The 19,637-nt window shown below is 42.8% G+C and overlaps 1 protein-coding gene across 1 annotated transcript in view; it reads right to left on the bottom strand.

The window, feature by feature from the left end:
- Positions 1-19,637, bottom strand: part of thsd7aa (thrombospondin, type I, domain containing 7Aa) — a 134,228-nt gene that overhangs the window by 26,329 nt on the left and 88,262 nt on the right. Inside the window, exons 8-13 of the mRNA XM_061760496.1 lie at positions 18,866-19,106; positions 9,730-9,845; positions 5,043-5,175; positions 4,202-4,305; positions 1,218-1,412; positions 437-703 (exon numbers count right to left, since the gene is read on the bottom strand). Of these exons, the coding sequence (XP_061616480.1) occupies positions 437-703; positions 1,218-1,412; positions 4,202-4,305; positions 5,043-5,175; positions 9,730-9,845; positions 18,866-19,106 (1,056 nt within the window). The remainder of the gene's footprint in view (positions 1-436; positions 704-1,217; positions 1,413-4,201; positions 4,306-5,042; positions 5,176-9,729; positions 9,846-18,865; positions 19,107-19,637) is intronic.

Raw genomic sequence — 19,637 nt, 5'->3', positions numbered from 1 at the left:
TATATAACCTCGTGTCTCATTTCCTCTCGTTGCCAGTTCGTTGTACCTTGTCGTCGCGTTCCAGCATTCCTTGTTTCCACGTCATAGATTCACAGTAAGACCTTACCCTGTTCCGATTATCGACCTTGTCTCTTTGCCTCATGTTTTTGGATACTGTTGCCTCTCTTGGATTGCCTGCCTGTGTACCGACCTATGCCCGTCTATTAAACCTCTCTTTTTGGAATTAAATATTATTATTTTGAGATTCCCGCACTCCTGCCTTGCCTCCCTGCTTCCCTGCAATTGGGTCCACCATGTTCTTGCCTTGCATTCCTCGCCGTCGCCCTAACCATGTTCATGACAATCATGGGTTGCAGATCAGCCTTAACTGAATCTAAACTTGCTATTTAAATTGTCCATATTTTATTTTATGTCTAGTTTTGCATTTTAAACTCACCGTGACTGTTGCAGCGTGAAGTCTCTACGATGCGGTTATCCTGGTCATAGCAAACCATGGCTTGGTATCGATACCCTTGACCGCACTCCTTGATATCGCCCTGGACCTTCATGCCCAGTTGTCCTTCCATGCGGCCGCCCTCGGAAAGTATACAGTCGGACCAGTTGCCCACAGGCTGAGCATTGTATTTGTTGCACGGGCAGTAGTGAGTTTCACTCAGCGGATACATCTGGTGGTTCTTGCACTGATCTCGCTTTTTGCTCTTACCTGCAGAAATACAAGACCAGTAGACGACCGCCTGCTTTAAAATGTTCAAACAATATTTGGAAAAAGTTAAGAGACAATATTCTTCATGGACATTAATCTGAAGGAAAATTACCATTTCCAGCTAGCACATTTCTTCAAATACTGGGTGTTCATTTTTTAAGCAGCTACTGTACGTTGTCGTTCCCGTTTTACCCGCACGACATGCCCTGGCCAGAACTAAATTTGCTCTTGTTCTTGCCACCTCTATTAAACAAACACGTTTCTCTGTTTTTGTTGCGTATGTACAGGCCTTCGAGAACCTTGTTTTGAACACTGGATCAGTGTCACGTTAGAACAGAAAAAGGTCTCCCCAAATGTGCAATGCAAAATTGAAAGCGTAAAATGATCCCAAATTAGCTATTAGCTATTGAAGCATTACAGATCAACAGTTTCAATAGCTCTATATATACATCTACATGTGTATACTGTAAATACAATCTATTAACATCGATTTCATCACTTTCTTGCCACTTACCCACAAGCGTCCGTTTGCGGACCCTGACACCAACACAGTTGGCTGTGCAAGGGGAAAATTTGGACCAGCTGCTCAGTTGACAGTCCTCCTGGCAGGGCAGCTGGCAGAGCTGGGTGAGAGGTGGCATAGACCTGGAGAACTTCAGACAAGCTTCAACATCAGCCTGTCCACCATCCTGCTTCCGACACGAAACGGCTTTGGGGATGAGAGACACAATGCGACTTTTCAAGAAGGCTTAACCCTCACCTCATTATAAATACAAATATTGCAAGGCAAACGTCATCCATTCGTTTGGGGTTGTGTTTGTGATTATTAATCTATGAGTATGAGAAGACAGCAGCTACAGATGGGTCATTTTCATATAATTTGATCAATAACCGTAACGACACGGCCCACCTAATTTCTGTTTGCAAATCTGTTGACTTTACTGATGTGAATACAGTATTTGAATCATTGGCAGTTACTATCTATTAAAAGGGGATCATTGTTTCGAAGAAAAACAAATCTTAGAAGGATTTTTCTTCTATTACTTAACACGAATGCATATTAGTGTCTTTTTTGGGTCTTTTACAAACGCTTCTTCTTTTTCACGCAAGTTGTCTTTACCATTAATGCCACTGGAGAGAGTCTCATTCTGTTGTTACAATACACCAGAGTGAGCTCAAGTCCCAGGATGTGGCGACCATTTGGCACTCACACAATAGCAGATGGCAAAATGATTGGTGTTATTTCTGAGATCTGAATGGATATGTTTTTAATTTGTGACACTGTTGGACACTGTCTAATTAATATAATAATAATAATTTTACGCAAGGAACATGTTTGTTTTTTCGATATGCCTTTGGTTTCCAAATCTGCTTCATCCACCCATTTTGTTTCATTCTCGAACTATTTGCAGTTTTTCAAAAATAGCAGACAAAAAGCTTGATTTTCCAGTGTTTCTTGAATGTTCTTAGAAAAGTTCTTGAAAGTTATTTTAATTTCATGAATGTAAAAATGTGGAATGTTGAAACAATAAACAATAATTTCGCTCAATTGTGACAAACTTGAATGTGTGTACTGTATGTAATCTGCCGAGTGTACAGTACACTTAAACATTAAATGAAAAAACATACACTTACATACAGTGATGGCTGATGAAACTGACTGGCAATCAATTGCAGGGCGATCAATCACACATATACGAAGATAGCTGGTCACCTTTCCTCAACATGCTAAATCTAGACTCTTGATTCCTTTGCCTGAGTGCCATTTGACAATAGCAAGACTATTTTCATAAGTGTGAAAGTAAACAATGTAATTCTATATTCTTTGTTGTCGAGGTTGTTGTTGTTGTTTTCATCCATCCATTATCTGAGCCGCTTCTCCTCACGCGGGTCGCGGGCGTGCTGGTGCCTATCCCAGCTGTCATTGGGCAGGAGGCGGGGTACACCCTGAACTGGTTGCCAGCCAATCGCAGGGCACATAGAAACAATCAACCATTCGCACTCACAGTCATGCCTACAGGCAATTTAGAGTCTCCAATTAATGCATGTTTTTTTGGGATGCGGGAGGAAGGAAAGCGGAGTGCCCGGAGAAAACCCACGCAGGCACGGGGAGAACATGCAAACTCCACACAGGCGGGGCCGGGGATTGAACCCGGGTCCTCAGAACTGTGAGGCTGACGCTCTAACCAGTCGTCTGACTCTCCTGTGGGTGGATGGGGGGTGCTGGGGCATGTGGGGTGGTTGGCTGGGGGGGTGGCATTGGGTCCCTGCGGCCAGTTGTCAGGGCGCCTCGTTGGGGCCGGCGGACCGCCCTGGGTCCCTCGGTGTGGGACGTGTCCCGTCCGCCGGGCTGCTCTCGGTTGGACCCTGAGGACCGATCCCGCCCCTCGATTGATTGGGTGGGGTCCTCAGCCACCGTGGTGCGGCCACAGCAATTACAGGACACTTCTGTCAGTCTTTGTGCATGTAAAACGGTATCAATTGACTTTAATGTATCCGCAGGCACACACCCCTAGGGCTCTTTCACTGGGTGTGGGGTCACGCACCTACTGCAACAAATAACTCATGAATATGCAAATCGCTTGTGCATCCCCTCACTTATACTCTCGTCCTGTAGACTTTTATAATTTACATGATTAATGCCACCACACTTGGTCCTGCATGCTTCTTCTCCTGTCCTTGTCCTGTTCTATCTTGTCCTGTCCTTCCCTCACAGGGTGTAGCACTACAGCTCCATGCAACACTCATATTTAATGTTTCATTGTTGTAGATAATGTAATGACTTACTTCTCTCATCCTCTTTCCAATTAGTGCTTTGTCTTTTGTCTTTGTTTCTCTCTCCCTTCTAGAAACTTTGTTCTGTTCGACTGATCAAGTCTGATTCTCAATAAACCTCAATTATAATACCACAGCGGAAGCTTAAAAACTCCACTGTGACACAGTGAAACTGTTCCGGCATAAAAGGGATACAGAGCCTCCATTCTGCTTGACCTAACAGCCGAACAGGACAAAAAAAAAAAAAAAGACGTCAAGGCTATAAAGTCTTTCCTCAGTAATGAGTGAAATGGTGAACAGATACAGGCGTGTATTGAATTGCCTCTCTCCACTCTGAGTGTACTGTGACAAGTGATATCTAAGTTGTCGAGCAGGATGCTCATCATTGAATTAGATAATGGACTTAGTATGTCGGAGACTTTTAGGGGAGTCTGAGAGAGTACATTTCTGCAAGTCAACTGCCAGTATTCTCATATGCATTCATATTATACATATTATAAGTCATCACAACAGAGCAGCTAGTTAATATCAAGTCAGAAAACAAAAGAACTACTTTAATCATTGACCTACTAAGGTGTTGTTAAAATATCCATTTTTGGGTTTAATCTCCACTCAATATTTAGAAGTACTACATAAAAACAGTATCTCTAAAACTGTCTCTACATGACTATTTAAACACCTTTTAGTTTGTGTGTGTGTGTGCCCATGCGCACGTGTCCTCACCTCGAACCTGTAGGCCTGATCCACAAGTTTCTTGAGCTCCAGGGCTATCCTGACGAACTGACCATGGAACCATTTGGCATCTTCGCCATTTGTGTGTTTTCCATCTAAAGAATGAGGTGGGGAATATAAAGTTATTCGTTATTAAAAACCTGCATCGGTTGGTGACCAAATATTTACAAGCACTCAATCTTACAAAAAGTCTGACTGGGTAATAAAATGTATGGGCACAACTGTGTAATGTTCTCTTATTTACGAAATAAAAGTAGGGCTGCATTTCAAAATATGAGGAAGTAAATCAAATGGAAAATTATACAGTATGTGTTCAAATAAAGTGCTTGGAACTTCAGAAAAATATCCATCCATTTTCTGTACCGCTTTGGAGCCTATCCCATTGAAATTTTAGGGGAAGGCGCGATTTGTTCCAAAGTTTCCTTCATCAGCTGTTTTCTGAACTTTTACCGTCTTCAACTCAACTTCCACGCTGTCGTCTTTTTGTCTGGTCTGCGCACAGTCATTGATTGCAGCCTGAGATGCAGACTTGAAACAAACAATACGAGCCACAAGCCACGTGGGATGGCTTACTGTGATGTGATTGCTCATTCACGTAAAGCCTGTAATGCTGCGCCGCTAAAAATATTGTATTAGCGCCCTGTATGTCTCGAATGATAGCATTTCTTTGTAGGTCAGTTAGTGACCTCTGGTCTATGCGATAGAGTATAAAATGTCATTATTTAATTCAACAGTAACTATCTCATTTTGTTAAAACAAAACATTTTACATGACTAAAATTGAATATCTGTAGTATCAGTTGCTGGCTATAACAATGAAATGGGACACGTACCTGTATCCTGGACAGACAGAGGGAGCATCACTCTCTTTTTCTTGCATCAGCACTTCTGGACACTCTTGCCCTCCATTGGCTGGTAACTGGATGATGATGCGTTTTCTGTACTGTTTCTTCTTTGTCTTTCCACCTACGGGCAACCAAACGACAACATTGCTGACAAGAAAAACTATTCCAAAAAGTTTTCCTGAGGTCCTGTATCTACAGTGGCTATAAAAAGTCTATAGACCCCTTTTCAAATTCCAGGTTTTTGTGATATACAAAAATTAGACCTTCTAAATCTCTTTTGTACGATTAATGTGACCTATAACATGTACACCTCAAAAAGTTCAACCTTGGCTTCATTGGACCAAAACAAATTTTGTGTTCAGAGATGGCGGCAAGGTGGACGACGGGTTAGCACATCTGCCTCACAGTTCTGAGGACCGGGGTTCAAATCCAGCCACGCCTGTGTGGAGTTTGCATGTTCTCCTCGTGCCTGCGTGGGTTTTCTCCGGGCACTCCGGTTTCCTCCCGGATCCCAAAAACACGCATGGTGGGCTGATTGCAGACTCTAAATTGCCCGTAGGTGTGAATGTGAGTGCGGCTGGTTGTTTGTTTCTATGTGCCCTGCGATTGGCTGGCGACCCGTTCAGGGTGTACCCCGCCTCTCGCCCGATGATAGCTGGGATAGGCTCCGGCACGGCCGCGACCCTTGTGAGGAGAAGCGGTAAAAGAAGATGGATGGATGGATGGTGTTCAGAGATTTCGTTATGGACCATTGGAACCAAGGTTGAACCTTTTGGGCATAATTCCAAATGGTATCTTTGGTGCAAACACATCATCATCATCATCATGCTCATCACCAAATGAACACTTGGGGCAGATTTTCTTCAGCGGGAACTTGGGCCTTAGACAAATTGCACGGAATTATCAACAGTTTGAAAAACTAGTCAGTATAAACACAAAACATTTAGGCTTCTGCTAGAAAGCAAACAAAAGCCTACTAAGAACAGCTGGAATTTATTTGGGGTTAATCAACAGCAATTTAAATGGTGGCAGGTGTGTGCGGGCTCCCATTTAACATGAGTTTGAATGGGATAGGTTTATTATGAACACAGCCACATCCCAGTTATAAGAGGGTGTACAATCTTGTGGAAACTCATTAATTTCCGTTGTTGTTTTTTTATTTCTTGTCCTATTGAAAATATTCAATTTTTTTTTTATTGAGGTGTGTAGGTTATAGGTCCCATTACTGACGAAATAAACCTGCAATTCAAACAGGGGTGTTATATCCACTGTAGTAATAGAATAGAGGAATGGAATCGAAACTTTATTGCATTGCACAGCTAAATTGTAGAAAGCCTTGATTTACTGTGCAGGGAACATACGCTGATTTGCATGGCAAACATAACTTCGTATGTAATAGACACAGGTTTCTGTCTGGCAGGAAATGAACTCTTGAACGCCAGGTGAAATTATCTTAAGTGGATACAGTAATACACTGGTGGTCAGAATATTGACTAGAATTTAATATAACAAATTGTCATGGTCTATGTTTTGGTTTGGATTGTGTTTTGTTTTGTTTCAAGTTTTCCTGTGTTCCGTGTTTTTCACGTCTTGTGTGCTCCTTTAGTTATTGTGCCACCTGTTCTCATCAACCGTCTGCCTTGTGTCAACCAATCAGCTCCCTCCAGCCACTCGTGTCTTGTCCAGGTGTTCCTCGTTACCTCGTCAATTTGTTTGCATTTACTTCCCTGGTTTCTTTTAGTTCTTGTCGGTTCATTGTCATTGTTAGGTGTCTTAGTCACCAGTCATGTTTTGTTTCCAGTTTTAGGTTTATTCAAGTGTTTCTTTGTTACCTTGGTTATCTGTTGTGGGACTTTGTTTAATTTGCTTTTTCAATGTTCCTTGTTTACCTTTTTTGGGGGAAACTAAATATAATTTTTGCCTTGCCTCTCTGCTTCCCTGCACTTAGCTCCTCCACCTTTATTGCCTTGCCTTCTTCTACTTCAAAAACCCCACGTGACCGAATGAACCGACCAAAACAGGACCCAGCGGGAAGAACACGGTGTGACCCTGCACGCCAGACCAGTCTGCCTCCCAGTTTGCCATCCATAACTACCCTCCTCCAGTAAGCCCTATCGGCAGCCGTGGCCCAATGGTTAAGATCATCGCCTGCCACCGTGGGGGACCTAGGTTCAAAACCCCGACTGGACCATCCACCAACATCCCCCGGATTCACGGCTGTGGTGTCCTTGAGCAAGACACTGATACCCCGAAATGCTCCCCGGGCGCTTCAGCTGCCCCCTGCTCCAGTGTGTTCCACTAACATGTGTATGTGTTCACTGTGATGGGTTAAATGCAGAGAACAAATTTCGTGTGCATGCATGCATGTTCATGACAATAAAAGATGATTCTTCTTCTTCTTCTTCTTCTTCCATCTTCTCTGTCCCTTTCACCTGTGTCCCCCACTTTTCCTGATGATTCACCATGCCCTACTATTTTTACCTCCACATTTTCTTTTAGATTCGGATTTTTCAGATTGTGAAGATGGCCCGGATTTAGTTAACCTGTCTGATTCTGACTCTGACACAGATTTTGATTTTTCTGGTTCCTTCCCTAGTTTTTCCCGTCCAGTTTTTGTCACGTCTCTTCTTTTCCAACCCCTGTGAGTCAAAGTCCTTTCCCTCAGACCTTTACTTGGGCACAATTTTGCTTCAGCGACCACCAAAGCTGCATTCCGCTTTGCCAGCCGGTACCCATCAGCTGCCTCAGGAGTCCCACATGCCAAAAAGGCCCGATAGGACTCCTTCTTCAGCTTGACGGCATCCCTCACCATTGGTATCCACCAACGGGTTCGGGGATTGCCGCCACGACAGGCACCGACCACCTTACGGCCACAGCTCCGGTCGGCCGCCTCAGCAATGGAGGCGCGGAACATGGTCCTCTCGGACTCGATGTCTCCCGCCTCCCCCGGAACATGAGCAAAGTTCTGTCGGAGGTGGGTGTTGAAACTCCTTCTGACAGGGAATCCCGCCAGACGTTCCCAGCAGACCCTCACAATACGTTTGGGCCTGCCACGTCGGACCGGCATCTTCCCCACCATCGGAGCCAACTCACCACCAGGTGGTGATCAGTTGACAGCTCCGCCCCTCTCTTTACCCGAGTGTCCAAGACATGCGGCCGCAAGTCCGATGACACGACCACAAAGTCGATCATCGAACTGCGACCTAGGGTGTCCTGGTGCCAAGTGCACATGTGGACACCCTTATGCTTGAACATGGTGTTCGTTATGGACAATCCGTGACGAGCACAGAAGTCCAATAACAGAACACCGCTCGGGTTCTGATCGGGGGGGCCGTTCCTCCCAATCACGCCCTCCAGGTCTCACTGTCATTGCCCACGTGGGCATTGAAGTCCCCCAGCAGAACAATGGAGTCCCCAGCGGGAGCGCTCTCCAGCACCCTCTCCAAGGACTCCAAAAAGGGTGGGTACTCTGAACTGGTGTTTGGTGCATAGGCACAAATAACAGTCAGGACACGTCCCCCCACCCGAAGGCGGAGGGAGGCTACCCTCTCGTCCACCGGGGTGAACCCCAACGTACAGGCGCCGAGCCGGGGAGCAATAAGTATACTCCAGAGTGGAAGAGAGTCCAACCCCTCTCGAGAGGACTGGTACCAGAGCCCAAGCTGTGCGTGGAGGCGAGTCCGACTATATCTAGTCGGAACTTCTCGACCTCACACACCAGCTCGGGCTCCTTCCCTGCCAGAGGTGACATTCCATGCCAAAGCAACTTTTTCTAGTATTTGGGATGCAATATTGTCTCTATGGTGCCTCAGTAAATATGTGAAATATGAATAAAAATTGTCCACGCATTCCTCAGTTCCAGACGTTTGTCTGCTGAGAGGCCTGAAATATGGTCATTTGAATTTCTCGCACTTATCTTCGTCACTAGCAAAGATCTCCACCTTCCCTTTCCGCTCCTGAGCCAGCGCTGTCAACATAACAAACACGTGCTCTCACAAGTGGGTGTTCTACACAGAGGCAACCAATCAGAGGGAAGGGGGCGGTCTTAGCCAAATATGGATAAAGCCGATACAAAACTGGGTCAAACAGAAGTAGCTGTCAGAGGGGCCTTTACTGGACATGTATGACAAAACCAAGGTGTTTTTTTTTTTAAATGAAATTGACACTTTTATACTAAGTCCACGTTAGAGAGTCTCTCTATGGAGGTCTAAATAACCAAAATTCATTCTATCCATTTAAACCAACACAACCATGTTACTCATATTATCAGAAAAATAGATACTAATAGCAAGGACTTTTTTTTTTAATTATACATAGAGTTAAGTTTGTTCTTGGCCAGTTAGCATAGCAGCTAACACACCTAGCATGTACTCGAGCGAAAATTAACATTAGCATTGATTTGAAACCCTGTTACTGTTATTACAGTAAGCTAAAATGGAATTAGTTTTCAAACTAATTACAACTTTATTAAAGGATACATAAATAAAGGATTTATTCATAAACTTTTTAAATATGTTTTTCGGTTTACATATATTGCACTGCATTACACTACCTTTATCTTTCACTTACACATAACACGCCTCTCCCCAACAACCCCAAACAAAACGTGTGTGTTCTTATGTGAAATATGTGAAATATGATAAACATATAGCATAATCTCAAACGAGAAACCTACCTTTTTGACATGTTGACGGGTAGGAGCTCCAGTCACTGTATGGGGTAACAAAACAGTCTCTTTTGCAAGGCAGTAAGCAGGGCCTGACAGTGTCTGGACGCAAGCTCTCTGGACACCTGAAAGAACATTGACATCCTCACTCACCAAATACACTGTAGTGCCCTTGGCAGTATGAAATCTAATTGATGGCTCACAAGCACAATTGGTTGACACTAAAATTAGGAAAATAGTCAAGTGGTTTCCCAAAAAAATAAAACAAATAAAATATATATATATATATATATATGGTTGGAATTTGTTTCGTTAAGACGCTCACTCTCACCGACCATCTGAAATTTCAGTGTAGGACCCTTGGAATGCGATACATCTTCCACTTATGTCCTGTTTTGAGTGAGTTATTATTTTTCCCAGCATAAAAACATACAGTATTGGCTTTGAAATATTGGATTTTTCAGAGGCGAAATCATGGACAAGAAAAGCAACAATGTTGCAATGATGTCATGAAAGAACATAGCCGGAAGATCATAGCACATACTGTATAGCATCCAGTCAGAATGCTGTGATGTAAGCGTTCAATTAGATTATTCTGATGCTCTCTCCTATCCTGCTCAAAGCCCCGAGGGGCATATTTACATAATATGTATAATATGATGTACTGTACACGGATATGTCTTCATTAACCAAAATGATTGCATTATTCTATTGCCTTTGGTTATTTTTGCTTGAGGACCCCATTTATGAGCATTTCCATTCAATTTATCACAGAATTTTATCTGCTTAATTATTATATTATTCATCCGTTCACCGCATGTCATTAGCTGAGAATATGGATGGCTCTTATGCTGATTTATTTGTAAGCTTTAACAAACTATAGTTCAATGGACGGATTCATCCATCCATCCATTTTCATTACCGCTTATCATCACGAGGGTCGCGGGCTGCCGGAGCCTATCCCAACTATCTTCGGGCGGGAGGCGGGGTACACCCTGAACTGGTAGCCAGCCAATCGCACGGCAACCATTCGCAGTCACATTCACACCTACGGCCAATTTAGAGTCTTCAATCAACCTACCACGCATGTTTTTGGGATGTGGGGAGGAAACAGGAGTGCCCGGAGAAAACCCACCCAGGCACGGGGAGAACATGCAAACTCCACACAGGCGGGGGCAGGATTTGAACCCCGGCCCCCAGAACTGTGAGGCAGATGCGCTAACCAGTCTCCCACGGTGCCGGCTGACGATGGCCATGATTGCCGCAAGGGTATGGGGTCCCTATGAAAACAAATATCACTTGACCCCTCTCTCAGTCAAGAGGTCTTAGAATCATTTATTTAATTGGAAGAGATGGATGGAAACAATATGTTTATATTGAGAAGATGTGACACACATACACTGTATCAGATTGGAACCAAAGACATGATTGTTATTAGAATATATATATAACTCCATGTTCTTTAGTGGCAGTCTTCTTATCGTGGTCACAGCTGCTTAACCTTGGTACCCTTGTGTTCATTGATGTGAAAAATTATCCTGCGGCACCACAAATTCACTATGCAGCATGTAGCTGTAATCTAGAGTAATATGCTAGAATAACAAGCTAGACTAATTACCATACACTGCATGGGGGCTGGTGGGTTTTCCTGAGTAGAGCTGCTCTGCTGCCAAAATAATACCGTCTGATGAATAAATAAATACATCATTCACGGTCCCAGCAGAGACCTTCAGGGAAGAAATAGACCCAGATGTTTAAACATACTGTAGTTGGCCAGGAGCTTATCATCTCAAGTGAGAATAATGTGACAGTGACTAAGCACCAAAGGAGAATGACACTTCACAAAACAATAAGGTTTGGCACTGCAAATTGGTATGTTTCAATGACTTGCATTAGGCCACATACGCTGTTAATTGTGAGGGTGTAGTAAGAAAGTAATGAGCCCAATTTACAAGCCCAATTCCAATGAAGTTGGGACGTTGTGTTAAACATAAATAAAAACAGAATACAATGATTTGCAAATCATGTTCGACCTGTATTTAATTCAATACACTACAAAGACAAGATATTTAATGTTCAAACTGATAAACTTTATTGTTTTTAGCAAATAATCATTAACTTAGAATTTTATGGCTGCAAGACGTTCCAAAAAAGCTGGGACAGGGTCATGTTTACCACTGTGTTAAATCACCTTTTCTTTTAACAACATTCAATAAACATTTGGGAACTGAGGACACTAATTGTTGAACCTTTTTAGGTGGAATTCTTTCCCATTCTTGCTTGATGTACAGCTTCAGCTGTTCAACAGTCCGGGGTCTCCGTTGTCATATTTTACACTTCATATTGCGCTACACATTTTCAATGGGAGACAGGTCTGGACTGCAGGCAGCCCAGTCTAGTACCCACACTCTTTTACTAAGAAGCCCCGCTGTTGTAACACGTGCAGAATGTGCTTTGGCATTGTCTTGCTGAAATAAGCAGGGGCGTCCGTGAAAAAGACGTTGCTTGGATGGCAGCATATGTTTCTCCAAAACCTGTATGTACCTTTCAGCATGAATGGTGCCTTCACAGATATGTAAGTTACCCATGCCATTGGCACTAACACAGCCCCATACCATCACAGATGCTGGCTTTTGAACTTTGCGTCCATAACAGTCCGGATGGTTCTTTTCCTCTTTGGCCCGGGGGTCACGACGTCCACTATTTCCGAAAACAATTTGAAATGTGGACTCGTCGGACCACAGAACAATTTGCCACTTTGCATCAGTCCATCTTAGATGAGCTCGGGCCCAGAGAAGCCGGCGGCGTTTCTGGGTGTTGTTGATAAATGGCTTTTGCTTTGCATAGTAGAGTTTCCAGTTGCACTTATGGATGTTGCGCCAAACTATATTTACTGACATTGGTTTTCTGAAGTGTTCCTGAGCCCATGTGGTGATATCCTTCACACATTAATGTCGGTTTTTGATGCAGTGCCGCCTGAGGGATCGAAGGTCACGGGCATTCAATGTTGGTTTTTGGCCTTGCCGCTTACATGCACTGATTTCTCCAGATTCTCTGAACCTTTTAATGATATTATGGACCGTAGATGATGAAATCCCTAAATTCCTTGCAATTGTATGTTGAGGAACATTGTCCTTAAACTGTTGGACTATTTTCTCACGCACTTGTTCACAAAGAGGTGAACCTCGCCCCAACTTTGCTTGTGAATGACTGAGCAATTCAAGGAAGCTCCTTTTATACCCAATCATGGCACCCACCTGTTCCCAATGAGCCTGTTCACCTGTGGGATGTACCAAACAGGTGTTTGATGAGCATTCCTCAACTTTCTCAGACTTTTTTGCCACATGTCCCAGATTTTTTGGAACGTGTTGCAGCCATAAAATTCTAAGTTTGTGATTATCTGCTAAAAACAATAAAGTTGATCAGTTTGAACATGACATATCTTGTTTTGTAGTGTATTCAGTTAAATATATACATATTGAACATGATTTGCAAATCATTGTATTCTGTTTTTATTTATTTTTAACACAGCGTCCCAACTTCACTGGAATTGGGGTTGTAATTCAACCTACTAAGAATTGATTTTTTTTCTGAAATGTTCATGGTTTGTGGTTTAAATACTTTAAATAGTTTGAAGGTTTATTAAAAAAAAGTTTTAAAAATAAAAATAATTTTTTTTTGTTTAAACCTGTCCTCTTCCTGGCAGTCATTTTGGAAATTATAGTATGTCAGTGTTGGATGCCGGTTGGAACTATGATTGAATTTCTTGTTTTGGACAGGGATCTGCCGCTAACTTTCTCAAAAGGTTGCAAAATGTGTACAGGGAAGCTGCAATAGGCTACAGTACAGTCAAAAAGCAAATGTAAAGCAAAGCAAATTTATTAATACAGTGCTTTTCATACAAAAGGTAACTCAATGTTAGAGAAAGATAATTTAAAAGTGGAAATGCTCTAAAAGGTTTTTAACCTGGACATAAAAACATTGACACATGGGCTGATGTCATTTCTGCTGGCAACTTATTCCATTTGTGTTCAGCATAACAGCTAAATGCTGCTTCTCCATGTTTGCTTTGGACACTGTGCTCCACTATTTGACCTGAGTCTATAGATCTCAGAGCCCTTCTGGGTTTATATACGATTAGCATTAGCTTTGTATTCAGGACCAAAACCATTTAGCAATTTATTGACCAGTTGCAGAATTTTAAAATCTGTTCTAAAGCTGACTGGGAGCCAGTGTAGGGACTTCGGCATTAGAGTAATGTGTTCTGACCTCATTGTTCTGGTCAGAACCTGAGCTGTTTAATGTTCTTTTGGGGGAGTCCAGTCAGAAGACCATTACAGCAGTCAAGTCTCCTTGACATAAAAGGATGAGCATGGATAAGTTTCTCCTGGTCTGCTTGGCACATGCAAGCCTTCACTCTGGATATGTTCTTCAGCTGGTAAAAGGATGTTTTAGTAATTGATTTTATGTGACTGTTGAAAGGCGGCACGGTAGCCGACTGGTTAGAGCGTCAGCCTCACAGTTCTCTGGACCCGGGTTCAATCCCCGGCCCCGCCTGTGTGGAGTTTGCATATTCTCCCCGTGCCTGCGTTGGTTTTCTCCGGGCACTCCGGTTTCCTCCCACATCCCAAAAACATGCATTAATTGGAGACTCCTGTAGGTGTGACTGTGAGTGTGAATGGTTGTTTGTTTGTATGTGCCCTGCGATTGGCTGGCAACCAGTTCAGGGTGTACCCCGCCTCCTGCCCGATGACAGCTGGGATAGGCTCCAGCATGCCCGCGACCCGAGTGAGGAGAAGCGGCTCAGAAAATGGATGGATGGATGACTGTTGAAAGTCAAGTCGGAATCTATGAGTACACCAAGGTTTTGGACGTGGTCTTTCGTTTTTAAAGAGTCTTCTTCTTTTCATTTAGGCTTGTCCTGTTAGGGGTCACCACAGTGTGTCATTCTTTCCTCAATTGAACTGTAGTTATCTGGAGACACTGCAAATTTGACCCAAGGGTAGCATTTACAGGCTGAACAGGAGGGGTCCAAGAACTGACCCTTGAGGGACCCCAGAGGTCATTGCCATTCGTGAGACTGAACACTTCCAATGGTTACGAAATAACTCCTTTCCTCCAGGGAGGACCTGAACCATTTAAGGACTGTTCCATTTAGTCCGACCCATGTTTCCAACCTGTTCAGCAGTATATTATGATCTACCGTATCAAAAGCCATAATGAGATCAAACAAGACAAGAATTTACACGTTTCCTGAGTCAGTATTCAACCTTATATGATTTAGCACTTTGATAGGAGCAGATTCTGTACTGTGATGAGTTCGGAAACTACATTGAAATTCGTCAAAAAAGTCCGTTTAAATTCAAGAAATTGCTGAGTTAATTAAAAATAACTTTCTTGACAATCATGGCTATGAAGGGGAGGTGTTCTATTTTTCAAGAGGCGTAATGGCAGCTACCTTAACGGCTATAGGAAACTCGCCTGACTGAAGTGAGCAATTCATTAGTTGCTGCAAATCAGCGAGCACAGACTTCACAATCGTTTTGAAAATGTCAGACGGTATTGAATCAAGACACTTTGTTCATGGTTTCAGCCACTGAACCGTTTTCTCTACAGTTTTTTGGTCAACTGTATCAAATTCTGACATGGTAATAGAGCTATCCCTGCATGGCTTCAGCTGTAACATAATTTTATCATTTTGCTGATTTGTGCTGATATTCAACCTCATGAATTGTACCTTTTCACTAAAATAACAAGCAAATTCATTGCATTTATCTGCTTTGAGGAGTTCTGGATCTACTTGAATAGGGGGGTTTGAGAGCTTGTCAACTTCAGCAGACAGAGTGCGAGTATTGTTGAGGTTCTTACTGATGATTTCAGAAAGGTCTTTCATGCCCTGACTAAATCTTGGTTAAAATGATAAAGATTCTGTCTGTAGCGGTCATAGTCAATTTGAAGTTGAGTTTTATCCACTTACGTTCTGCTTTCCTACACTTTGATTTAGAGATACTGCTCCTCCCCGGTGTTCAAAGTCACCTTAAGATTGTCTTGGTTTTAATAGGAGCGGCAGCATTCATGACATTTAAGATTTTCCAGGTGAATTTATCCAAAAGTTCATCAACTGTCTCAGCATTCACAGTTTGGGACACAGCTATGGTCTCCATAAACTTAGTGCTGGTACTGTCATTTACTGTACGTACGTTTTTTAAAATAGACATAGAAATAGTCTGAACTTTTGGGAGACTCTTTAATAGATAAATAAAGCAAGAAATATCCATATCCTTAATGTCAACTGATAGAATTTCAACATCCTTATAGATGACCAGGTCTAAGATGTGACCTTAGTGTGGGTTGGACTCTTAATATGTTGAGAGAGGTCAAATGTGTCCAGTATAGCAGAGAGTTCTTTAGAAATTTTCCCAAGTTATTGTCAACATAAATGTTAAAATCTCCCTGTATGACAAAATAGTCGTAGTCTGTACAGATAACTGACAGCAGATCCTCCATAAATTTTTCCACTGCATCTTGGAGGTCTATAAATTATTAAAACAATAACCTTTGGATCACCTTTTACTAAAAAACAGAAATATTCAAAAGAGTTAAAATCACCCAGCATTATTTCTTAACACTGAAATAATGATACCAATGCCTTTTTTTTTCCTATTCAACACCATCCATCCATCCATTTTCTGAGCCGCTTCTCCTCACTAGGGTCGCGTGCGTGCTGGAGCCTATCCCAGCTATCATCGGGCAGGAGGCGGGGTACACCCTGAACTGGTTGCCAGCCAATCGCAGGGCACATATAAACAAACAACCATTTGCACTCACATTCACACCTACAAGCAATTTTAGAGTTGTCAATTAACCTACCATGCATGTTTTGGGGATGTGGGAGGAAACCGGAGTGCCCGGAGAAAACCCACGCAGGCACGGGGGGAGAACATGCAAACTCCACACAGGTGGGGCCGGGGATTGAACCCCGGTTCTCAGAACTGTGAGGCAGACGATGTAACCAGTCGTCTACCGTGCCGCCTATTCAACACTTGTTCATTAAATTTCCATTTAAGGGTGTTGCCTCGTTTAAAATGGTATTATAGTTACTTTCTGTTAATTCATTTCATAGGAAAAAGTCTAGATCATAGGTCATAATGATGTCATTAATCAACACTGATTTGTTACCCAATGGCCTCATTGAATAGAGGTAGTCTCACAGAGATAACTGGAGATAATGGTTTGTTAGGTTCACATTTTATCCTCACTAACCTTGTTGTTCTACTTTCTTTGTGCCATATTTCTTTGACTAACTTTCCGTTCCTTGGAATTACAGGTATGAAAAACGCCTGATCGCCATAGGGGTCTAACTTATTCTGTAGAAGAATTTCGTTCGTATCTGGAGCCGCGACCTCCCACATATCAGTCAGATTTGGAAATAAGATTCTTCATGGTTGGAGGAGGGGCCCTTTGTATCTTAGTGGATGTTGGTTTCAGGCGAGGGGGGATGGAAGGAAGATAATGGCGTGGTGTGCGTTGGATTCCAACATTGACAGGGGCCTTCATCCTGTCCGTCACATCTAATAAAGCATTTGGGCTAGATGATAGTGAGTGTTGCGTTAGGCTTTACTCCAGTGCGGAGGGGGGGAGTGTGGGTGATTCCAAGTTCTGCCTCATCTCCTTCCTCCGATTGTTAGAGTGAGGCTGATGACTCCATCTGCGCCTCATGTCGTCTTATCTCTTGCTCCTCTGATTGTCTAAGTACAACTGGAAACTCCTTCTGCGCCTTTTGTCCTTCAGCCGCATCAACAAGGCCAATGTTTTCCTTTCGCGTTGTTAAATGACGTACAGAGTAAAAAATGGTGGCAGCCAATAACTTAACACCTGGTTTATTGAGAGATAAACCTTCTGTCTGGTAAAGATGTCTGTGCTCCCAAAAAATGCATAAATTGTCAATGAAGCTCACGGATAGCGCAGTACACACTTCTTAAAGCCACTTATTTAATTGTAAAAGCCTCCTGAAATGTTCATCACCAGATCGTATCATCGGGAAAGGTCCACTTATAAAACCCTCAGCGTCCAAACGTACTTTTGTTAGGTGATCAATGAAATCTCATTTCAGTACCTCTGATTCCTGCTTGACAACATCCATGGCCCTTGTGTGTATAATGACAGTTGGGTGCTCATTAGTGAGCTCCATGATGTTCTTAGAGATATCAGACACCATATCATTGTTAAAACACACTACTTTGGTGTTCTTCTTGCTGCAAAAACGTTTCACATCCTTAATAGCTATTAACATTTGGGGTGCCATTTTTTTCTTGTATGGTTTAGTTTCACACCTTTCAGTTGCATGGGGGCTGAGCATTCTTTGCCAGGGTCTTGTAAAAGTGGCCGGATTCCTTGGTAATCTGCTGGTGTCCGGTCCTCCCTTTTGAATGCTGTTCCTTATCTTCAGGCTTTGCCCCAGCAAATTTCAGGTAGAACTCCTGGATGATCTATTACAGTTTCCACAGTCCACATCTGTCCTCTTTGTGTAGCTAACTGGTTGTCTGTTAGCATGCTCCTGCTCACCATTTTGAGACACCAGTAGAGTGGTTTAATTCCCTGACTGTCTATTTACCTCCACATACACTTCAAGGCAATTAATTTTCGTTTCCAGGACCGCCACCTTCTGTACTAATTTGTGATAGTCTTCAGTGGAAAAGTGAGTCATCTTGTTGCAGGCATTTGCTAATTAGCAGGCCACGCTCACGTGATGGTAAGGTACAAAAATATTGGAATATGGCAAAGACTGACTGTATCTATAAAAAGTACAGTCCCACAGCTTTAAATATATACAGGAGTCGCTGCTTCTAATTTCTTTGGAAGAAGAAAAACAAGCTTATCAGCAAGAAAAATGTAAACAGAGCTGAAGCAGCAAGCAGAGGGAGCAAAAAAGCATCTGCACTGTACGTGGGTGTCCAGGATCAAAGGCGAAGAACAAGAGCCGACTTGTACATTTGAACATTGCTATTCAGACGTACAGAAAATGTTGATCATCATTCAAGTCCCTTCAACACCTTATGATATCAAGTGAATAACCATTGTTCAGGACACAAAATAACATCCATGCACACACTTTTATGGACTGCATTATTTGAGGCTATCTTACTTTTTGGGAGGAACCTGGCCCACATTTACTCGGACACAGATGACTTTACGAGTCTGCATCCCTACTGAGCACGAGGAATCGTCTCCATGTGTGTGACCCACAGACATGTTGGTGGCTGGGATGGAGGTGTCCTCTATGCACTGTCCCCATGGGCCAGTCTGCCAGTGGTACACAGTGCAGGGGTTGTCATTGCAGCTCCTCACCTCCTGCAGGGCACTGATATTGGGACATTGGATTCCACCTATTAAAGGACATGTAATGGTGTATACATCAGTGTGGTCTTCGTACATGTAAGATCATTATAATTTAGAACTGCTTTATTTATCAGTCAGTCTACTATTAATAGTCATCCAGGACAAAAATAACCTCAAGTATAAAGCATTTTCTTTCCCTGTGTGATTTTGCTTGTAGTATTTTCTTGTTAAATTCCAGCCTTATTTTTGATAGGTACTAGATGCTACAGTGAACTGCAATTTACATTATTTACAAGATAAATACTTCCTTTTACATTATCATTCCTGTAAATATGTAATTGGAGTAACATGCCAGAATTTGTGCTGTATAATTCTGTATCATTTCATTCAGCCATCCATTTTCTGTACCGCTTATCCTCACTAGGGTCGCGGGCGTGCTGGATTCTATCCCAGCTATCTTCAGGCGAGAGGCGGGTAAACCCCGAACTGGTCTCCAGCCAATCGCAGGGCACATATAAACAAACAACCATTCGCACTCACATTCACACCGACAGGCAATTTAGCGTTTTCAATCAACA

Source organism: Phyllopteryx taeniolatus, chromosome 21 (assembly GCF_024500385.1).
Source record: "Phyllopteryx taeniolatus isolate TA_2022b chromosome 21, UOR_Ptae_1.2, whole genome shotgun sequence".
Classification (NCBI taxonomy): domain Eukaryota; kingdom Metazoa; phylum Chordata; class Actinopteri; order Syngnathiformes; family Syngnathidae; genus Phyllopteryx; species Phyllopteryx taeniolatus.
Note: the sequence above shows the minus strand (reverse complement) of the source record. Positions and strands in the feature narration are given on the sequence as shown.